This window comes from Octodon degus, unplaced genomic scaffold (genome assembly GCF_000260255.1).
Source record: "Octodon degus isolate 3935 unplaced genomic scaffold, OctDeg1.0 scaffold00171, whole genome shotgun sequence".
NCBI classification, from domain to species: domain Eukaryota; kingdom Metazoa; phylum Chordata; class Mammalia; order Rodentia; family Octodontidae; genus Octodon; species Octodon degus.
Genome location: NW_004524747.1, coordinates 5,594,074 through 5,610,322, shown reverse-complemented (window position 1 = coordinate 5,610,322; position 16,249 = coordinate 5,594,074). Strand labels below are relative to the sequence as shown.

The 16,249-nt window shown below is 42.3% G+C and overlaps 1 protein-coding gene and 1 pseudogene across 1 annotated transcript; one reads left to right on the top strand and one right to left on the bottom strand.

Annotated features, from left to right (window-relative positions):
• Nucleotides 1-1,805: 1,805 nt before the first annotated feature.
• On the bottom strand, nucleotides 1,806-2,182 carry LOC101559773 (annotated as a pseudogene).
• A 2,622-nt stretch (nucleotides 2,183-4,804) lies between these two features.
• On the top strand, nucleotides 4,805-13,936 carry Slc25a53 (solute carrier family 25 member 53). The gene is made up of 3 exons (XM_023703468.1): nucleotides 4,805-4,854; nucleotides 7,709-7,877; nucleotides 11,497-13,936. Exon 3 carries the CDS (start codon nucleotides 11,528-11,530, stop codon nucleotides 12,446-12,448), a length of 921 nt encoding a protein of 306 aa, XP_023559236.1. The 5' UTR covers nucleotides 4,805-4,854; nucleotides 7,709-7,877; nucleotides 11,497-11,527; the 3' UTR covers nucleotides 12,449-13,936.
• The last annotated feature ends 2,313 nt before the right edge of the window (nucleotides 13,937-16,249 follow it).

Genomic DNA, 16,249 nt, shown 5'->3' with positions numbered 1-16,249 from the left:
TGAGTAGTGTTTCCTCCTGCTTGTGTAAAAGGTCCCCATTGGCTCTGGAGAGATAGAGCTGGCTACCAGAAGCCCAGAAGTGCTCCAGTGGGATATAAGGAGTAGCCTTCTTGAGACTTAGCTCCAGTTTGGTTCTCAGCTAAAGAGCCAACTCTTAGTAGATGGTCCCTCTTAATCTCTTTTTGGCCTTGAATGCTAACTAGGCTGAAGCTTAAGTAAACAGAATGCTGAGGGCAAATCAGATAGTAATGGGCAGAGCATGGGAAGCTGGGCTGCCAAAGATCTCCACTAAGAGCTGAGTGTGGCTCCAGGGGAAGGGGTGCTTGCAAAGTACATTGTAGAGGGAGGGATGGAATAGAAGAGGAGGCCAGGGGAAGAAGGCCAGCTGCCGGAGGTGATTTGCGAAAGAAGCACAGCAAGGTAGGTAATGGGTGGGGCAGCCAAGGGAATGCTACATTGCACTTCCTCCTCCCCCAAGGAAGCAGTGATATTGGTGGGTGGACTATCTCAACTTCAAACATATGTAAGTGACTTGCATTGTAACCTGACACACTAGGAAGATGTGTACTAGATTCCCCATCGTGAAGACTCCTCTTTAAATGCACTCAACTCCATCTCAGATTACATCTCTATTTCTCTGAGTGCCTGCAGTCCACTTTTGGGGGCATTCCCAAATCCCTGTCTAATAAATCCTTCTTGTGTCTCGTACTGATGCGTTCTGAAAATACTTTTTTTCCACAGCAGGAATCGGTAAAACTGTAAACTTGTCCTACAAGGATGGGTTATGTTCCTCATTTCAGCCTCAGGGACCTCATACCCAGCCCAGTGATAACATCACACACAGGCATTAAATTAGATGCTTGTTTATAATTGGGTTGGGAGAAAGCAACAATATTTCCATGTCTAACTATGTCTGTTTTCACTTATATAATGGTTTTGGGATTCATTTTTTTAAAAAATAAATGACTTCAATTCATTCTTCTATTCACTTATAAATTAAGAGTAAAATAGAGGCAGACTTTAAGAACATGAAAAGGAGATGGGGAAGAGTGAGGGAAAAGGTAGGGAAAGGGAGGATAGAGAGGAGAAATGGGGATCAAAGGTGATCAAGATATGTACTAATCCCCCAAAATGCAAGTATACATTATATGTTGCAAACATATGTCAGTAACAAATACATACTCAGTTGACAGAGAAGTTCATAAGATGTGTTGTTTGGCTAAAAATACAGTAGAGATACCACTTATATTCACATCTATCTATCTGAGAATACAGGTAGGGGAAAATAGAAATTGACCAAAGGGCTAACAGTGGTTAAATAGCAGTTTAACTCTCAGATAATTTGTACCTTAAGTTTTATATTCTCTTTTTTGGAAGGCTGAACATAAATGCTCTTCTCATAAACAGAATACAGTCATGAAAGCAAAACATTCAGAATAGATCCTTAAGCAGGCAAAGGGAGGAGCAAGATAGAGGTCAAAGCACTCCTTTCCACTGTGGTGATGTGTAAGATGTCTTTTTCTTGCCAGGAATAAATTACTTTGTAATGTAGTTTGAAGCTGACCTCATTACCCCTATTCTACCCATAAGTAGCACTGTACATGACTCAGATGGTTCTTGGTGTTCTCCAGGGACTTCTTTGGCATGAGCTCCTATAGATTAAAAAACCTGGACCTTGTTGCTTTCATCTTCACAGGTTTTTTTTTTTTAATGTGACTGAGTTCATTACAGAGAAAGGTAACAAAATGTGTTTCAAGGAAGACATGAAGACACAAACTGGATGTGAGCTTCCTTAACCACAGGCTTCAGAAGCCCTGCCATGGATCTGGACAATTTCTTCTCATCAAGAAGTTGATCGTCTGACTAGGGGCTGGGACATGGCTCAGTAGAATAAGCGCTTGCCTGGCAAACACAAGGTCCTGAGTTCAATCCTCGGTTCTGCCAAAAAAAAAAAAAGAAAGAAATTGATCTTTCAAGCCATTTCCATGTTATAGATCTGCCAGCAGGTTTAGTAGCTTTCCTGCTGGCTGCCACAGCAAGACTTTTCATAGTATCTTCGTTGCTTAATGTCCTCAGTGAGCCCATCCTTCGTGAGGACTCTGTTTAGTGTCTTGTATGCACCTTCCATGTTCCCATCTTGTGCCATCACAGCCTTGCCAATGAACTTCAGATGTTTTGTCATGATCTCGGAGTTAAGTCTTCACTCTGCAGAACCATCCGCCATTCCTCCCCAGCCCGGGATCATCACAGGGTTTTTGAGTGGACCTTCTAGTGACTGACAATAGGTATAATGGACTCTGTACTTTTACCTCCCAGTTCTACACATAACCCTAGGATCATCATTCTTATGCCCAGAACCACTTAGCAAAAGAGATTGAACCTTGACATTGCTGGAAGAATCAATAACGAAACAGATCTCATGATCTCTTTCTTCCTCCAATGGCTGGGATACCTCAGGATGAAAGTAGAGTATCTCCAGACTCTACCTAATCAGAGTCATCAAGGGTATGATCTGTTTCTATCATGTTGCAGTTGCAGTCCACACTGCCAATCAGTAATAGGTGGGAAACCTCAAAAGGCCACAGGGCTCAGATCTTTTGGGTCACTTCTGTTTAATAAAAGTTTTACTTCAGTCCTCTTCCTCCATTATCATTCTGATCAACTCCAGGAAATTGGGAAGCTGCTACTGCTTCTTTATACATATTGGGAGAAGATTCTTAAACCTGAAGCATAGAGCCTTATTCAGCTCAGCCTCTGCCAGGAGCTGGTGCAGATAAGTATGGTTTATAACTTTCTCAGCTAGGCTGCCTTCCTGGGTAGCATTCTGCAACTGCACCTCTAGGTGGTTCATAAAAAAAGTCTTCTTCCTTTGCACATGCAGGGTGTTAAATTTGCCAAGGGTAGACACACTGCTGTCACATTCCTCACCCAAACATTAAAAGTTTATCACATTTAATTTAGGGTTGGCACCTGGAGCAAATGCATGACCACTCAGGCAGAGTTCCTAAGGGTTTCTATTAAGCACTTGAACTTTTGTTCTGACATATTCCAATCTGTCAGAACTCCCTTGACTTGAGTCAGTTATAAAAGGCTTACTGCCCCTGGGCTGAACACCACCCTACTAGAGAATAGCTTCATGCTTCTTTCTGTCATGTGGATTATTAAAGGACTTGAGTTTCCATTCCAGAGACCTCATCATGGAATATGCTCATGGTGACAAGGGTGCATTTGGCCACTGGCAGTTATACACACAAGGATGCCAGACATGTCTGAGAACGACAGGGCATCAACATAAGATAGTCTGGCTTTTTTAAAAAAGCCTATTATGTAAGAATACCTAAAGCAGTGTTCCTGGATTTGCCTACCCTCTGTTTCAGAATGAACTATAAGAAGGAAAAAAAGTCAAAACAGCAGACTGCGTGGAACCCATCTGCTCTAGAATTCTCTACCCTCTTGAATACCCTGCAGTGCATTTTATATCTACCTTCTGCACTGAAACTAACCTGCAGGACACTAGCAATCACCTTCCCGCCTATTCATCAGGAAGGGTAACAGAGGTTGCTTAGAATTCTGTGAAGCTGACACTGAACTCTCAAAATAGGGTAGAATATTTTAAGTCCCAAGGACTTACGGTAATAAGATCTTAATTAACCTCATGATCTTAGGTCTCAAATACACTCCTTAATGTTTCCTTTTATTTCTCAGATTCTTACAGGAGCTCAGAAACTAGTCACCTTTACTGCACTTTCAGCCATTGCAGCTGGTGCGCTCTATGAGAAAAAGCTAGCCTCATGATGTGGTCAACCTCCGTCAACAGGAAGTCTAAGATCAGGCCTGTCAAGGCATTGAGACTATGCCATAGCTGGGGGAAGGTGTCAGAAGCGTCAGAAGCAGCCTCGTTCATTATCCTGCAATCTCCTACTGTGGCTAGGCAGAAAATTCCCTATCCCACCTTTCAGATAGAAGCCACCATCCTCTCCATTACATTTCCCTTTGGGAAACTATTGGCCTGCGAGTTATGCAATCAGCTGCACTGAATTCAAGCTTGGAGTAGCTTTGGTGGGCTGTCACTTCAAAAAGGAATAGCAGCTGGTCACCTTCTCTCATCCATATTTCTATCCAAGAACAGATAAGCTGCAAAGGGCGTTCCAGGCAGACAGCTTTCGAGTCTTCTGCCATCTCGCAGAAAATAGCCCCCTCCCAGGTCCAGGCAAATCCCTCTCAGTGGGCAGCATCCACTTGAAATCGCCCCTTCTTTCAGCATAGCTAGACCATAAGGAGTACTTTCCCAGCCTCGCAGTAACTGATTTTACAAATCAAGAACTGCTCTCATACTGGTGGAGCTTCACCCTCCCACGCTATCCAGTCCCCCTTTCTTTACCTCGCCTCTGCAGGTGGGCGGCGGATGATAGGGTGTCAGGGATGCTTGGGCGTCACAGCTGTGTTTCTCCTTCCGGTCTCTGAGGTCCTGCAGAGAGAAAGAATGGCTCCTCCTCCATCGGTAACAAAGTCGGGGCTGCCCCAGCCAGCTAGCTTTTAGCACCGCTGCCCAGCAAGGGGTAGCAGAGTCCTGGCAGCGCGGTTTCCAAGGCAGCCACGACTGCCCCCGCCCTCCATTTCCGCCCGCCCAGTAGCAGTGGCTGCTTTTAGTCTGTGCCCATTGAGACAAAAGAGTGTGATGAGCCCAGTGGTGCGACCAATCAGCGGGGCGCAGGGGTGCCTCCCCGCGCAGCCTCTCCTCTCAAAGCTAATGCTAAGAGGACAGGGGGAGCCGGCCTACCGGGCTGCAGCCGACGCGGGAGTTGGCGTATAGTCAAGTGCAGCTCAGAGGCACCAACCGGGCCCACTTTACCCGTGAGTTTGTTGCTACCCCTCTCTTCCCCTCTTCTTATCCCCCTTCCGCCTCTGCTGTTCTCCACTCTTTGAGACCCGATGCATTTAGCACGAGGTGGGACAGAAAACAAGTGAACAATGAGAGTTCTCTACCTTTGTATAGGGGGAAGGGAGAAAAGCATTTGCTGATCGTTTTCCGCGTGCAGATGCACTTGCACAGGCATCGCGTTTATTCTCAGCAGCTTTGAGAAGGCGGTAGCAGCTTGCCCATTTACCAGAGAGGGGTTCTCAAGCATCCAGGCAGTGTGCTTAGGAAGTGCAGGGCCAAGTGCTCATACTCAGGTCCTCAGGTGGAACTTCAAAGACTGCCCCAGGGAAGCACTCCCCTATGGGGGCAGATTAAGGGTTAGTGGAGAAAAGCCAATGCAAGATGGAAGCACTAACTTGAGCCATGTACAGTTACTGAGCAAGGACTGTTATCTCCACTTTAAAGACGAGGAAACAGCCACAGAAAGCTTGGACATCCTGCCCTGTATCTTACAGCAAATAAGTGACAGCATCTCATTTTGTGTGCTGGTCGCTTCTGGTGATACCATCTGTTGGCCAGGGTGCATTTTACACAGGTATTCTCTAATCACCCCAACAGCTGTCGTGATGTAATGGGTGCTGAAGGAAGTGTGAGAGAACAGGAAGGGAACCTGCTTGGTCCCCGCTGTATAGAACAGAAAGTGAGGTAACTTTCCTTTTCCATTTTGTATTCGTGTTTATACAATAACAAGGTGCCTCTTTATAAAAGTAACACTTCTAAACTTGTGTGGTGGCACACATGTATAATACTAGCACTTGGAAAGCTCTGGCAGGAGGATCACTGAGTTCAAGGCCAGCCTGGGCTTCATAGTGAGTTCAAGGCCAGTCTGAATTGCATAAGGGAGACTGTCTCATTCTCTCCCCCCTCCAAATTTTTCAATAGTTCATTATGATCCCAGATTTACCAAAAATTACATGATGAACTTGAAATGTGGACTGAATCTCTCAATCCAAGATCCTGAGCTTGGTTCCCAGTACCTGATGGAAAAAGACAAACTCACAACATTAACCAAAATGTTGGTGCTAAAATAATTTCAGAGAATTTGTTCGAAAGGCAGATTACTGGGGCCATTGAGATAGCTCAGTGGAATAAGCGCTACCCTGGAGAACACAAGGGCCTGAGTTCAATCCCCAGTTCTGCCAAAAAAAGAAAAAAGAAAAGAAAGGCAGATTACTGAGTCCCACTGCTGGGAATTTTGATTTACTAAAGGACTGTGTTTTGTAATTTTAAACATTGCTGTAGTTGATTCTGAGGTATACAGAGGTTTGTGAACTAATTGTTCTAAACAACATATCATGCTAAAGGTTATAAGAAAATGGGCCTGCCACCAATGTATCTGTCCACAGCATATCTGTCATGAAGTGGAACTCTAGAACAAAAGTTTCCTATATGGACTCTTCTGAAATTTTGAACTCTGTACAGTTTTCTGAGTCCATAGCTTTGTGGATATTCAAATGAGTCTGTGGTCCCTAAGCAGCTAAGAACAACTCTGCTATAAACTTTCTTCAAAACATCTTCCTCCTTTAACTCCTGCTTGAGGAAGAAGTATGAGAAATGAAACACCGTTTGACCTAACCCCCACTCTACAGCTCTCTGCTGCTGATATGGCTCTTTCATTTCCTGGCTCAAGGATACGTTGCTAGGTTGCCCTTCTGTGAGCTCTTCAGGGGACTTCTCCTTTGCTGGACTTGGCATCACTGGCCCCAGAGAAGGAGCAACTCCATGGAAACGGCATGCAGGGCTGTCCAGAGCAAATGGGCGATGAGGCTAGTGGCTAGAAAACCTGTTCCATTTTCCCTGACTTTCAGTTCTTAGAGAGCAGGTATTACTTCCTATTTATGTAGACTGTGGCCAGGAGTCTCTGCAGGGCTTCTTTCTGATTCCTAGTGCTTGGAAGTGACTGAAGAATCTGGTGCCCTGCCACTACTGCTGTTGGGTTCATTGTCAGCCTGTTAAGGTGGTTCATCTCTCCTTTTCTGCCCTCATGTTTACAGCCCCCATACCTAGAATTCCTTAGGGTAAGCAGTCCATATTTGGAGAGAGCATCTTCCATCACAGGGTTGTGGCCTTCTTTTTGTAGATGGAACAGAGGAGTAGTGCTGGTGGCCAGTGGGCAGTGTTAACAGGCACAGTGAAGGCCAGTGTCTCACCTTGCAGTCAGGGGTGAGGCTGGCAATAAGTTCTTGGCTTTCCTTCAGACTTTTGCTACTGCCTGCCCAAACCATGATATCTCATACTGCCTTTCTTTTTCTGTATTTGGAAACTCACCATACTAGGTATGTAGTTGGAGTTGGTAAGGTTGAGATCAGAAAGAAGCAAAATACCTACAGAAATTCAGAGTTCTGATAAAAATACAGAAAGGAAGTAGATTGGGCAAAGGTTGGGTCATTAGAACAAAGTAAAAATGTCCTTGAGCAGGACTGAAAAGAACATTTGCAAATTTGCAAGCTAGCTCCAACTGGATACAGAGCATCACCCCTTATCTGTGGCCTCATATGTGGGAAAGTTCCTAAATGGTGGTTTTAATGAGATTCCATTGTTCAATTTCAAAAAAATAAAGTTTAAAAGCTTGGAGGTTAGGAGATAAAGCTTCCAGATGAAACAGTAATAGCTACTTTTGGCTGCCTGCCTCCTCTGTTCCAGGAACTTTTCATCTTCTATCTCATTTAAGCTTCTGAGCAGCCCTGTTGAAACAGATACTTGTCAAAGTTGGAAACATAGGAGGTAGATCACAATGTTCAAGTGATAACTGCTCAAGACCAACTTTGGATACATTCTTTACTTTAGATTTCATATTAAGGGGCTGGACTCTCCTAGATTGTTCAAATTGCACCTTTGCATTCGTGAGAGAGAAGTTTTCCCTGCCTTCCACAGGAAGATCGGATGTGCTCCAGTACATTTCATCCAGTTTTGGCTGACCCTACCGTCTGTAGGAGCAGGTGCTCTGTGAGGACAGGTAGGTAGGATGGGAAGCATCTTTTTCATACATTGTATTCCAGATACTAACTCATAGATTCTCAACCCTTTCTCTCATTTTATGTTATTAATCTTTGCAGTAACCTTTTGTTATAGGTCTTACTGTTCTCATTTTGTAGCTAAAAATTCTGAGACTGTAGGAAGCTAGTGTCTTGTCTTAGGTTACACAGCTTGGTAGGTAGTGAAGGCAAAATTCAGTCTCAGATGTGGCTGCCTCAAAAGCATCTTAAGAGAGAAATACAGAAGCAAACATTGGATTTCCTTTCCCCTATAAAATAAAATAATTAGATTTATTAAATAACAGGTTCAATATTAAGGTAATGTGTTTCTAATTTATTATTCACCTTTAATCCCTCAAAATGTTTTGCATGAATGGCAGAAGGAGCCAGAGTTATAAAAGTAGAATTTCTCTATCAACTATTACTCAGAATTACTTTACATCACTCCCTCATAACATTATAAAGTTATGACGGGGGCGGGGAGATAGCACAGTAGAATAAGCACTTGCCTGGCAAGTGCAAGGGCCTGAGTTCAACCCCCGGTTCTGAAAAAAAAAAAACATAAAAGGTCTTATTCTCCATTTGAAGCCGGGGGAGATGGCTCAATCTCCGGTTCCCAAAAAAAAAAAAAAAAAAAAAAAAAAATTATGAGCATGCTTACAGAACTAGACCATTGGTAGGAGAGCCGAGAGTTTGGGGCCCCTCTTTCCTTCCAGACAATGGTATGCACTGATCTGAGCATTCATTCCTTTCTTTGTTTTGAAATGGGGGCTGGCTCTATTGCCTAGGCTGGTCTCAAACTTCTGGACTCATGCGATCCTCCTGGCTTAGCCTTTCAAGTGCTCAAACTACAGTGTGTACTCCTATTCCTAGCTCTTGTTTTGGTTTGGTTTGATTTGTTTTGATACCAAAGTTCCTTCATGTATTCAGTCTCCAAGTTGTTTCTCACACTACCCAACCTGCTTCCAGAGCAGTAGTTTAGAGTCTTTATACTGCTTTTTTTTCTGCAGAACCGGAATTGAACTCAGGCCCTTGCCCTTCCCCTTGCTAGGCAATTTACTGAGCTATCTCCCCAGCCCCCATCTTGTACTGATTCGGAACCCAGATGAGTTTTACATTTCAAGGAACAAATGGTCATGTCTGGAGTGTGTGTGTGTGTGTGTGTGTGTGTGTGTGTGTGTGTGTGTATGTGGCCAGCTTAGCCCACACTGGAGGCAGGGCTGGCACTGCATGTGGTGCTGGGGATCAAACTGTGGTCCCTGAGCTTGCCTAAGCTTACCTAAGCAGGCGCTTTAGATCACTGACCTATCTCACCAGCCCTGGAAATATTTTTGATCATTGCACTTGGTAAGTCTCCACTGATGCTACTGGTATGTAGTGAGTAAAAGCCAGAAATGCCCCCAAATGTTTACCAATGCACAGGCCAGGCATGGATAATAAAATGCCAATAGTACCAATATTGAGAAAGCCTCTGTCATATGCCTATGATCCTAAAAATTTGGGCTTGGACATGCCAGGTGCTGAGGCTCCTGGCAATGAGCAGGTGCTCTCTCCTGCCCTCAGTTGGAGGAGGTGATAAATTGCCAGGAGATAGGTACAATTTGAGCAGAAATATACAGAAGGAAGGGGGAAAGATTTATCATACTCAAATTTACTATAGATTTCTAGAGAAAGTATTGCACTACAACTGTTGAGCACCTTTAAAATGTATTTTAGGGTAAAGGGTTATAGCTCAGTGGGACAGTGCTTGCCTGACCCCAGTTTCAATCTCCAGCACTATAAACAACAATAGCTAGATGCCGGGAGATAGCTCAGTAGAATAAGCGCTTGCCTGGCAAGTGTAGGGTCCTGAGTTCAATCCCCAGTACTGCAAAAAAAAATTGTACTTTATAAAAATTTGACATTTTATACAATGAAATTTGAATATGATATATATTTTGGAGTCCCCTTTGCCTGGTATAATGGGTTTTAGTCATGATTCTTTGAATATTGGAATATTTGTGCATCAGCAAAATACTGTAGAGGTGACTGTTCAAAACTAACTGCCTGGGCAGGGAGAGATAGCTCAGTGGTCTAAGTACCTGCCGAACAAGGGCAAGGTCCCAAGTTCGATCCCCAGTACTGCATGCCATGCTGGAGCCATGCTGGCCCCAAAACTGGGTGACTGGGTGTGGTGGCGCATATGTGTAATCCCAACGCTGGAGAGGCTAAGACAGGAGGATTGCTAGGAGTCCAAGCTGCATAGCCTAAGCTGCATAGTGAGACCCTTTACCGAATATAATGTATATATCAAATATATATATATATATATATATATATATATATATATATATATATATCTGACTGCCTTTTCTTTAAGGTTGATATGTGCACCCCCCTTTACAGTCCTTGGGATTAAACCCAGGGCCATTCTGCCACTGAGCTATCCCAGGCCTTTTAATATTTTTTATTTAGAGACAAGGTCTTGCTAAGATGCTCATGTGAGACTCAACTTGTGATCCTCCTACCTTTGCATCCCTAACTGCTAGAATCACAAGGATGCACTACGATGCCTAAGGTTAACGTATTTTTTTTTATGAGCAGAATAGATTTATTGAGGGAAAGAAAGCTCCTGTGTGAGAGAGGGACAGGCGGGGGGCCCGAGTGGGTTATCCCTGAAATATACTTTTTTAATGTATTCAGTGCAGGGTCTACAGGGTCTCACTACAGAGATTGAACTCATACTGATTCTCCTATTTTCCACCTCCCAAGCTCGGGCCACCACATCCAGTCTTAATTGCTATCTCAGCACAGCCTGGGGACAGGGCCAGCACAGCACACCAGGGATCCAATCCAGGTCCCTGTGTCTGCATAAGCAGGCACTTTAATCCGCTGAGCTATCTGACTGGCCTGGTTAATATATTTTTAAATAAATGCCATTTTATGCATTTAAAATGTATTAGCATATGTTTGTGATACATGATAAATATACTCATCATGTGGAATTAGTATATAAACATATGCCAACCTGATCTTTTTTTACTTCCCCTTCTCCCTCTCTGCTGTGCTTCCCCATCCTCAGATCCTTTTCCCATCTACACAAAGTCTATCTCTATATTTCTTATTTTTTTATTTTTCTCTTTAAATTACTTATACTGAGTTTCTCACATAAGAGAAAACATGCAATATTTATGCTTGTGTATCTGATTAATATCACTTATCAACATTATGTTCTCAAGGTACATCCATTTTTCTATAGGTGAGTCAATTATTACTCTTTGTAGCAGTACCCCATTGTATGTAAATATCATGTTTTTTTTATCCATCTGTTAATGAGCATGTACACTACTTGTTAGATTTCACTATTGTGAGTTGTGCTGCTATAAATGTGGATATGCATGTATCGCTGTTGTATGATGTATTAAACTCTTTGGAGAAGATACCCAGAAGAGGTATGGATGAATTCTTAATGTCTTAAGAAGATGCTCGCAGAAACTGGCCCACAGGATTGGTTGTTTCCTTAGACCAGAGTTTCTCAGGGCTGTGTTTCTAACCAAGCAGTAAAAATGCTTGTCAGCTGATGTAAATCATCAGCTAACCTCTTTTTCCCCCTCTGAACAGTCTGTTCCATCGGTATCCAGTTGTCTTCAGCATGAGGGAGGAGAACCACTCTGCTGGGAAGGAACTTCAGCACAGAACGCAAGCAGAAGCTCCAGGAATAAAAAGCTGGAACTCTCAGGCCTACACCCTTGGGGCCATTTCCAACTTTCTGTCTACTTTTCTGACTTTTCCCATCTATAAGGTTGTGTTCCGGCAGCAGATCCATGCTGTGGCTGTGTCTGAGGCTCTGCGACAGCTTTGGCATGAAGGCCCTCAGTACTTCTACAGGGGAATCTACCCCCCTCTTCTCTCCAAGACGTTGCAAGGAACTCTGCTGTTTGGGACTTATGACAGTCTGCTGTGCTATCTCTCCCCTGTTGGGCCACACTCCCTGAGGCACCGCTGGGCTGCAGGACTCATGTCTGGTGTGGTGGAAGCTTTGGCACTCAGCCCCTTTGAAAGAGTGCAAAATGTGCTCCAGGATGGTCGCAAACAAGCTCGCTTCCCTAACACCTTCAGCATTCTCAAGGAGTTCAATTCTTACGGTTTTTGGGGGCGGCTGTCATGGGGCTATTATCGTGGTTTCTTGCCTGTCCTTGTTAGGAACAGCCTGGGGAGTGCTCTCTACTTTTCTTTCAAAGATCCCATCCAGGATGGCTTGGCAAAGCAAGGCCTGCCCCATTGGGTTCCTCCCTTGGTATCTGGTAGTGTCAATGGAACAATCACTTGCCTGGCTCTATATCCTCTGATTGTGCTTGTTGCCAATATGCAGTCCCATATTGGCTGGCAGAGAATGCCAAGCCTGTGGGCCTCTGTGAAGGATGTGTGGGACACTCGGGGCCGAAAGGTACTCCTGATCTACCGAGGAGGTTCTCTGGTCATCCTAAGGTCCAGTGTGACATGGGGGCTCACTACTGCTATCCATGACTTTCTGCAGAGGAAGTCCCACTCCAGGAAAGAGCTGAAAGACTGATTCACTGCTGGCAGTGTGGTCAGGGCATCTTGGTTCTTCTAAATCTTTCCTGGTCAGTTTCTATATAGCTTCCTTCTTTAGGCTTGGTTACTTGACACAGGTATTTTTTTTAAGCATCTGTCAGCTTTCATTGCATGGGAGCAGTTTCCAACTATCAGCCTGTTGGGCACAAACAAAGCCTAACAGCATTCCTTGGTCAGAAGAAGAAAGTTACTCCAGTCTACCCTGAACTTCAACAGCCTCAGAGCCAGGACGCCCTTAAATAACTTGTAACCCAGATTGAATGTCTTTCCTTTAAGGGATTTCTTAATAAGAGAAAGCTTAGAAAGATGACTGTACTCATTCATTTTGAGTTTTTGTAACCCTTCATGTGTTTTTCAGGTCAAACTAAGTAGAATTCCAATTGGAGAGAACTATTTTTGACTCTGAACATTCCGTAAAACTTCTCAGATGGCTACATTTTCATTTTATTGTTCAGTGCCCCTTCCACAGTCAATTCACATCTTCAAACTAAAATCTTCGTTTCAAGGGAGCAGCTGTGATTGGAGAATCCTAAGTTGGTTGTTTTACTCATTGGGTGCCACAAGAATGGCTGGCGCTGAAGATGGGAAGCAGAAGTATGGTCCTGGTTAGAAAGAATAAAAACTTTCAAGGATGACATTTAATTATGTGCGAAAAATAGCAAAATGTATCTTAGGTTGCTTAATTTTGTCTGCTAGGACATTTTGGATGGCAAGGTGATTTCCTTGCTGAGAAGCTGCTTGAGTTTCCCTAAGAAATCTGGAAGTGGAATGACCACATCTCTTCACAAATAATTTTATGTTTTGTTGATGTGGATATAGTTACTATGATATAAAGCTTAGAAATCTTAAACTGACTTTCAGAACTATTCAAAATATTGTCCCCATATAATTTTCAACATACTATCACACAACTCCCACTCTCACAAACCCCATACATCAACCAAAAGGAACTGTTGTCCTCTCTCCCAACATGCTATGAACTTACCGATGCTAGTTCGTTGACTCCCCCTATTTGCTCCACTTGCAGGTCTCTTTATTTTGACTAGTCTGCCAGAGTTCTGGTTCCTAAAGTCTAGTTCAGATCCCACCTTCTCTTGTTTTCCTATTTTTCCCAACAGAATGTGACATTAGTCTCTTAGCATTTCCCTTTACAAAAGTGCATCAGCATGCCACTGATTGCATTATGTCACTGATCCATGTGACACTGGGATCTTGATATTTTTAATACCTCCTAGCAGACTGTAAAACTTTGAAAGCAGGGATTCTTATATGCATTTTTAAATGCTCCATTGTGCCTAGGTGCTCAATAATGTTGGTAAATTTTAGAATTGATTATGAAGCTGTGATATGAGTCGTATCCTCAGGGTGTTGTCCCTTCTACATGAAGATAATGTTACTGACTCAGCAAGACACATGCCTTTGGGGGTGTGTTTTATTTTCTTTTAACAGTGCATTAATTTTATGCTAACAATTATAACACCATGATGATAATACTAATAAAAATTACTTTAAACTGGAACATTGGATGAGTGTATTATTGATGGCTCATTTGCTCTTAGAACAACTTTAGGAACTCAGATTTTACAAACAGAATCACATTGTGTATAGCTGGTCCATTCATTTCCACATTGTAGTTTTTAGTATTTCAAGGTGATATCATGATAATTCATTTCCACCTCCTTAGTGAACCAAATATGCCCTTATAATAAATCACCTGACTGGAGATCCAGTGATGAGACTTCCTCACTGTATGCTACAGAAATTAAGACAGAATTGGCCATCTGCTATCAGCATTTGCCATCAAGATCAACAAAAAGTGGCTGTCCCAGGGCCAGCGAGATAGCTCAGTGGACTATGTGCCTGCTTAGGTGAGTGCAGGGATTGGGGTTCGATTCCCTACACTACATGCCATGCTGGCCCTGCCCCTGGCTGTGCTGAGCTGGCCAGCAAGACTGGGCATGGTGGTGTATGCCTGTAATCCCAGCACTGGGGAGGCTGAAAACGGGAGGATCGCTATGAGTCCGATCTGTGTAGTGAGACCTTGTACCAAATACATAAAAAAGAAAGAAGGAAAATGGCTGTCCACAGGCATTAGGAATGAACTCTGACATCTGCAGGTTTACATGGGCTGCAACAGTGCTGTCCGTCCTCCCTACTTGTGGATTCCATAAGTGCATCAAATTAATTTGGATAGACAATATCTGGGGAAAGTCATATTGTTCTGAATATGTACAAGTTTTCTTGTCATTCTCTAAAAACCACAGTACAGCAATCATTTATATAGCATTTACATTATGTTAAATATAACCTAGACATGGGAGATTATGTACCAATACTGTATAGCGTATATTATAAAGGACATGAGGTTTTGCAGATTTTGGTATCTATGAGGAATCAAAGAACCGGTATGAAAGGATATGAAAGGCTGGCCAAATAGCTCAGTGCCGGCCTCACCACCATGTTGTATTGAGATGGCAATTGAGACTGGGTGTGGTGGCCCACGCCTGTATTCCCAGCACTTGGGAGGCTGTAAAGAGATGGATCACTATAAGTCGAATCTAGTAGTGAGACCCTGAACACCCTGTAGACCCTTCCATAAAATACAAAAAAAAAAAAAGGATATGAGCAGATGACTATACTTGTGAATTCAAGGAAATAAAACATAGTTGGCAGAAGAAAAGGAAAAACAGGAAAGCAGTTATAGTTTAAGGCTAACTCTGAAGAAAATATTGTTTACAAAACTTTATGACTTAGCTTATGACTTATGTTATCATTCTAGATCCCTTTATTTTAATTTGCTATTTTGAAATATTTTTTTTGGCAGAACCAGGGATTGAACTCAGGCTCTTATTGTGCCAGGCAAGCACAATAAGTTTGAACTTACAGTAACATTGCAAGTATAAATAAAACATTAAGAACATCCATATAACCTTTATTCAGCTTCACCTATGATTAATAGTTCCCTCACTTGCTCAATTATTTGAATAATTAAAATAATTTTGCTGAACCTAGAGTTGCATGCATCAGTTATCAGTATTTGTAGATTCAGTATTTTTATATTAAAATTCTTTTTGTAAACAGTTTTTGACTTTTATTAGTACATGTTTGCAGTAATAATTGCAGTACTCTGTCACCTCTCTCATAATGGTACAGGGCTGGTGGTGTCTCTCAGTGTCAAAACACTTGTCTAGTATACGCAAAGGTTTGATCCCTAGCAACACAAAGAAATACATAAGCACACTGTTATTACAAAGCATAAAATGAAAACTAAAATGGCATACTATTTTCAACTTACTTTAGTGGTAATGTTAAGTATTTTATGCTTGCCATTATAAATAAATTTTACATTTTATATGTTGAAAATCAAAGTGTTGCAATTATAAACTGGTTTGCAACTAAAGCATGTTATAATTTAGATAATTTTTACGAATTGGTCCATATACAAACCTAAGCAATGCTGTCAAATTATATAGACTAATCAACTTTTTCCATTTAAATTTCTAAGTAAAGTTTAAGAGTGTAGTCATTTTCTAGTAATTAATGTCAACATTGATCATAGAGGTAACCCTGTTCTGACTTTTCTGACAATCTTATTTATGCTTTTGTTTATAGGTTTATTTTCTTTATTAACAAATCTAAATAACATTGTTTAACTGATATTTGAAACTTCTGTATGTTATCAACTTGACATAGTAACTATTTTCTTTCATCTCACATAGTGAAATTAATTCATGTTGTTGCAGATAGCTGTGTTTGGTTCACTTTTACAGTATACCAC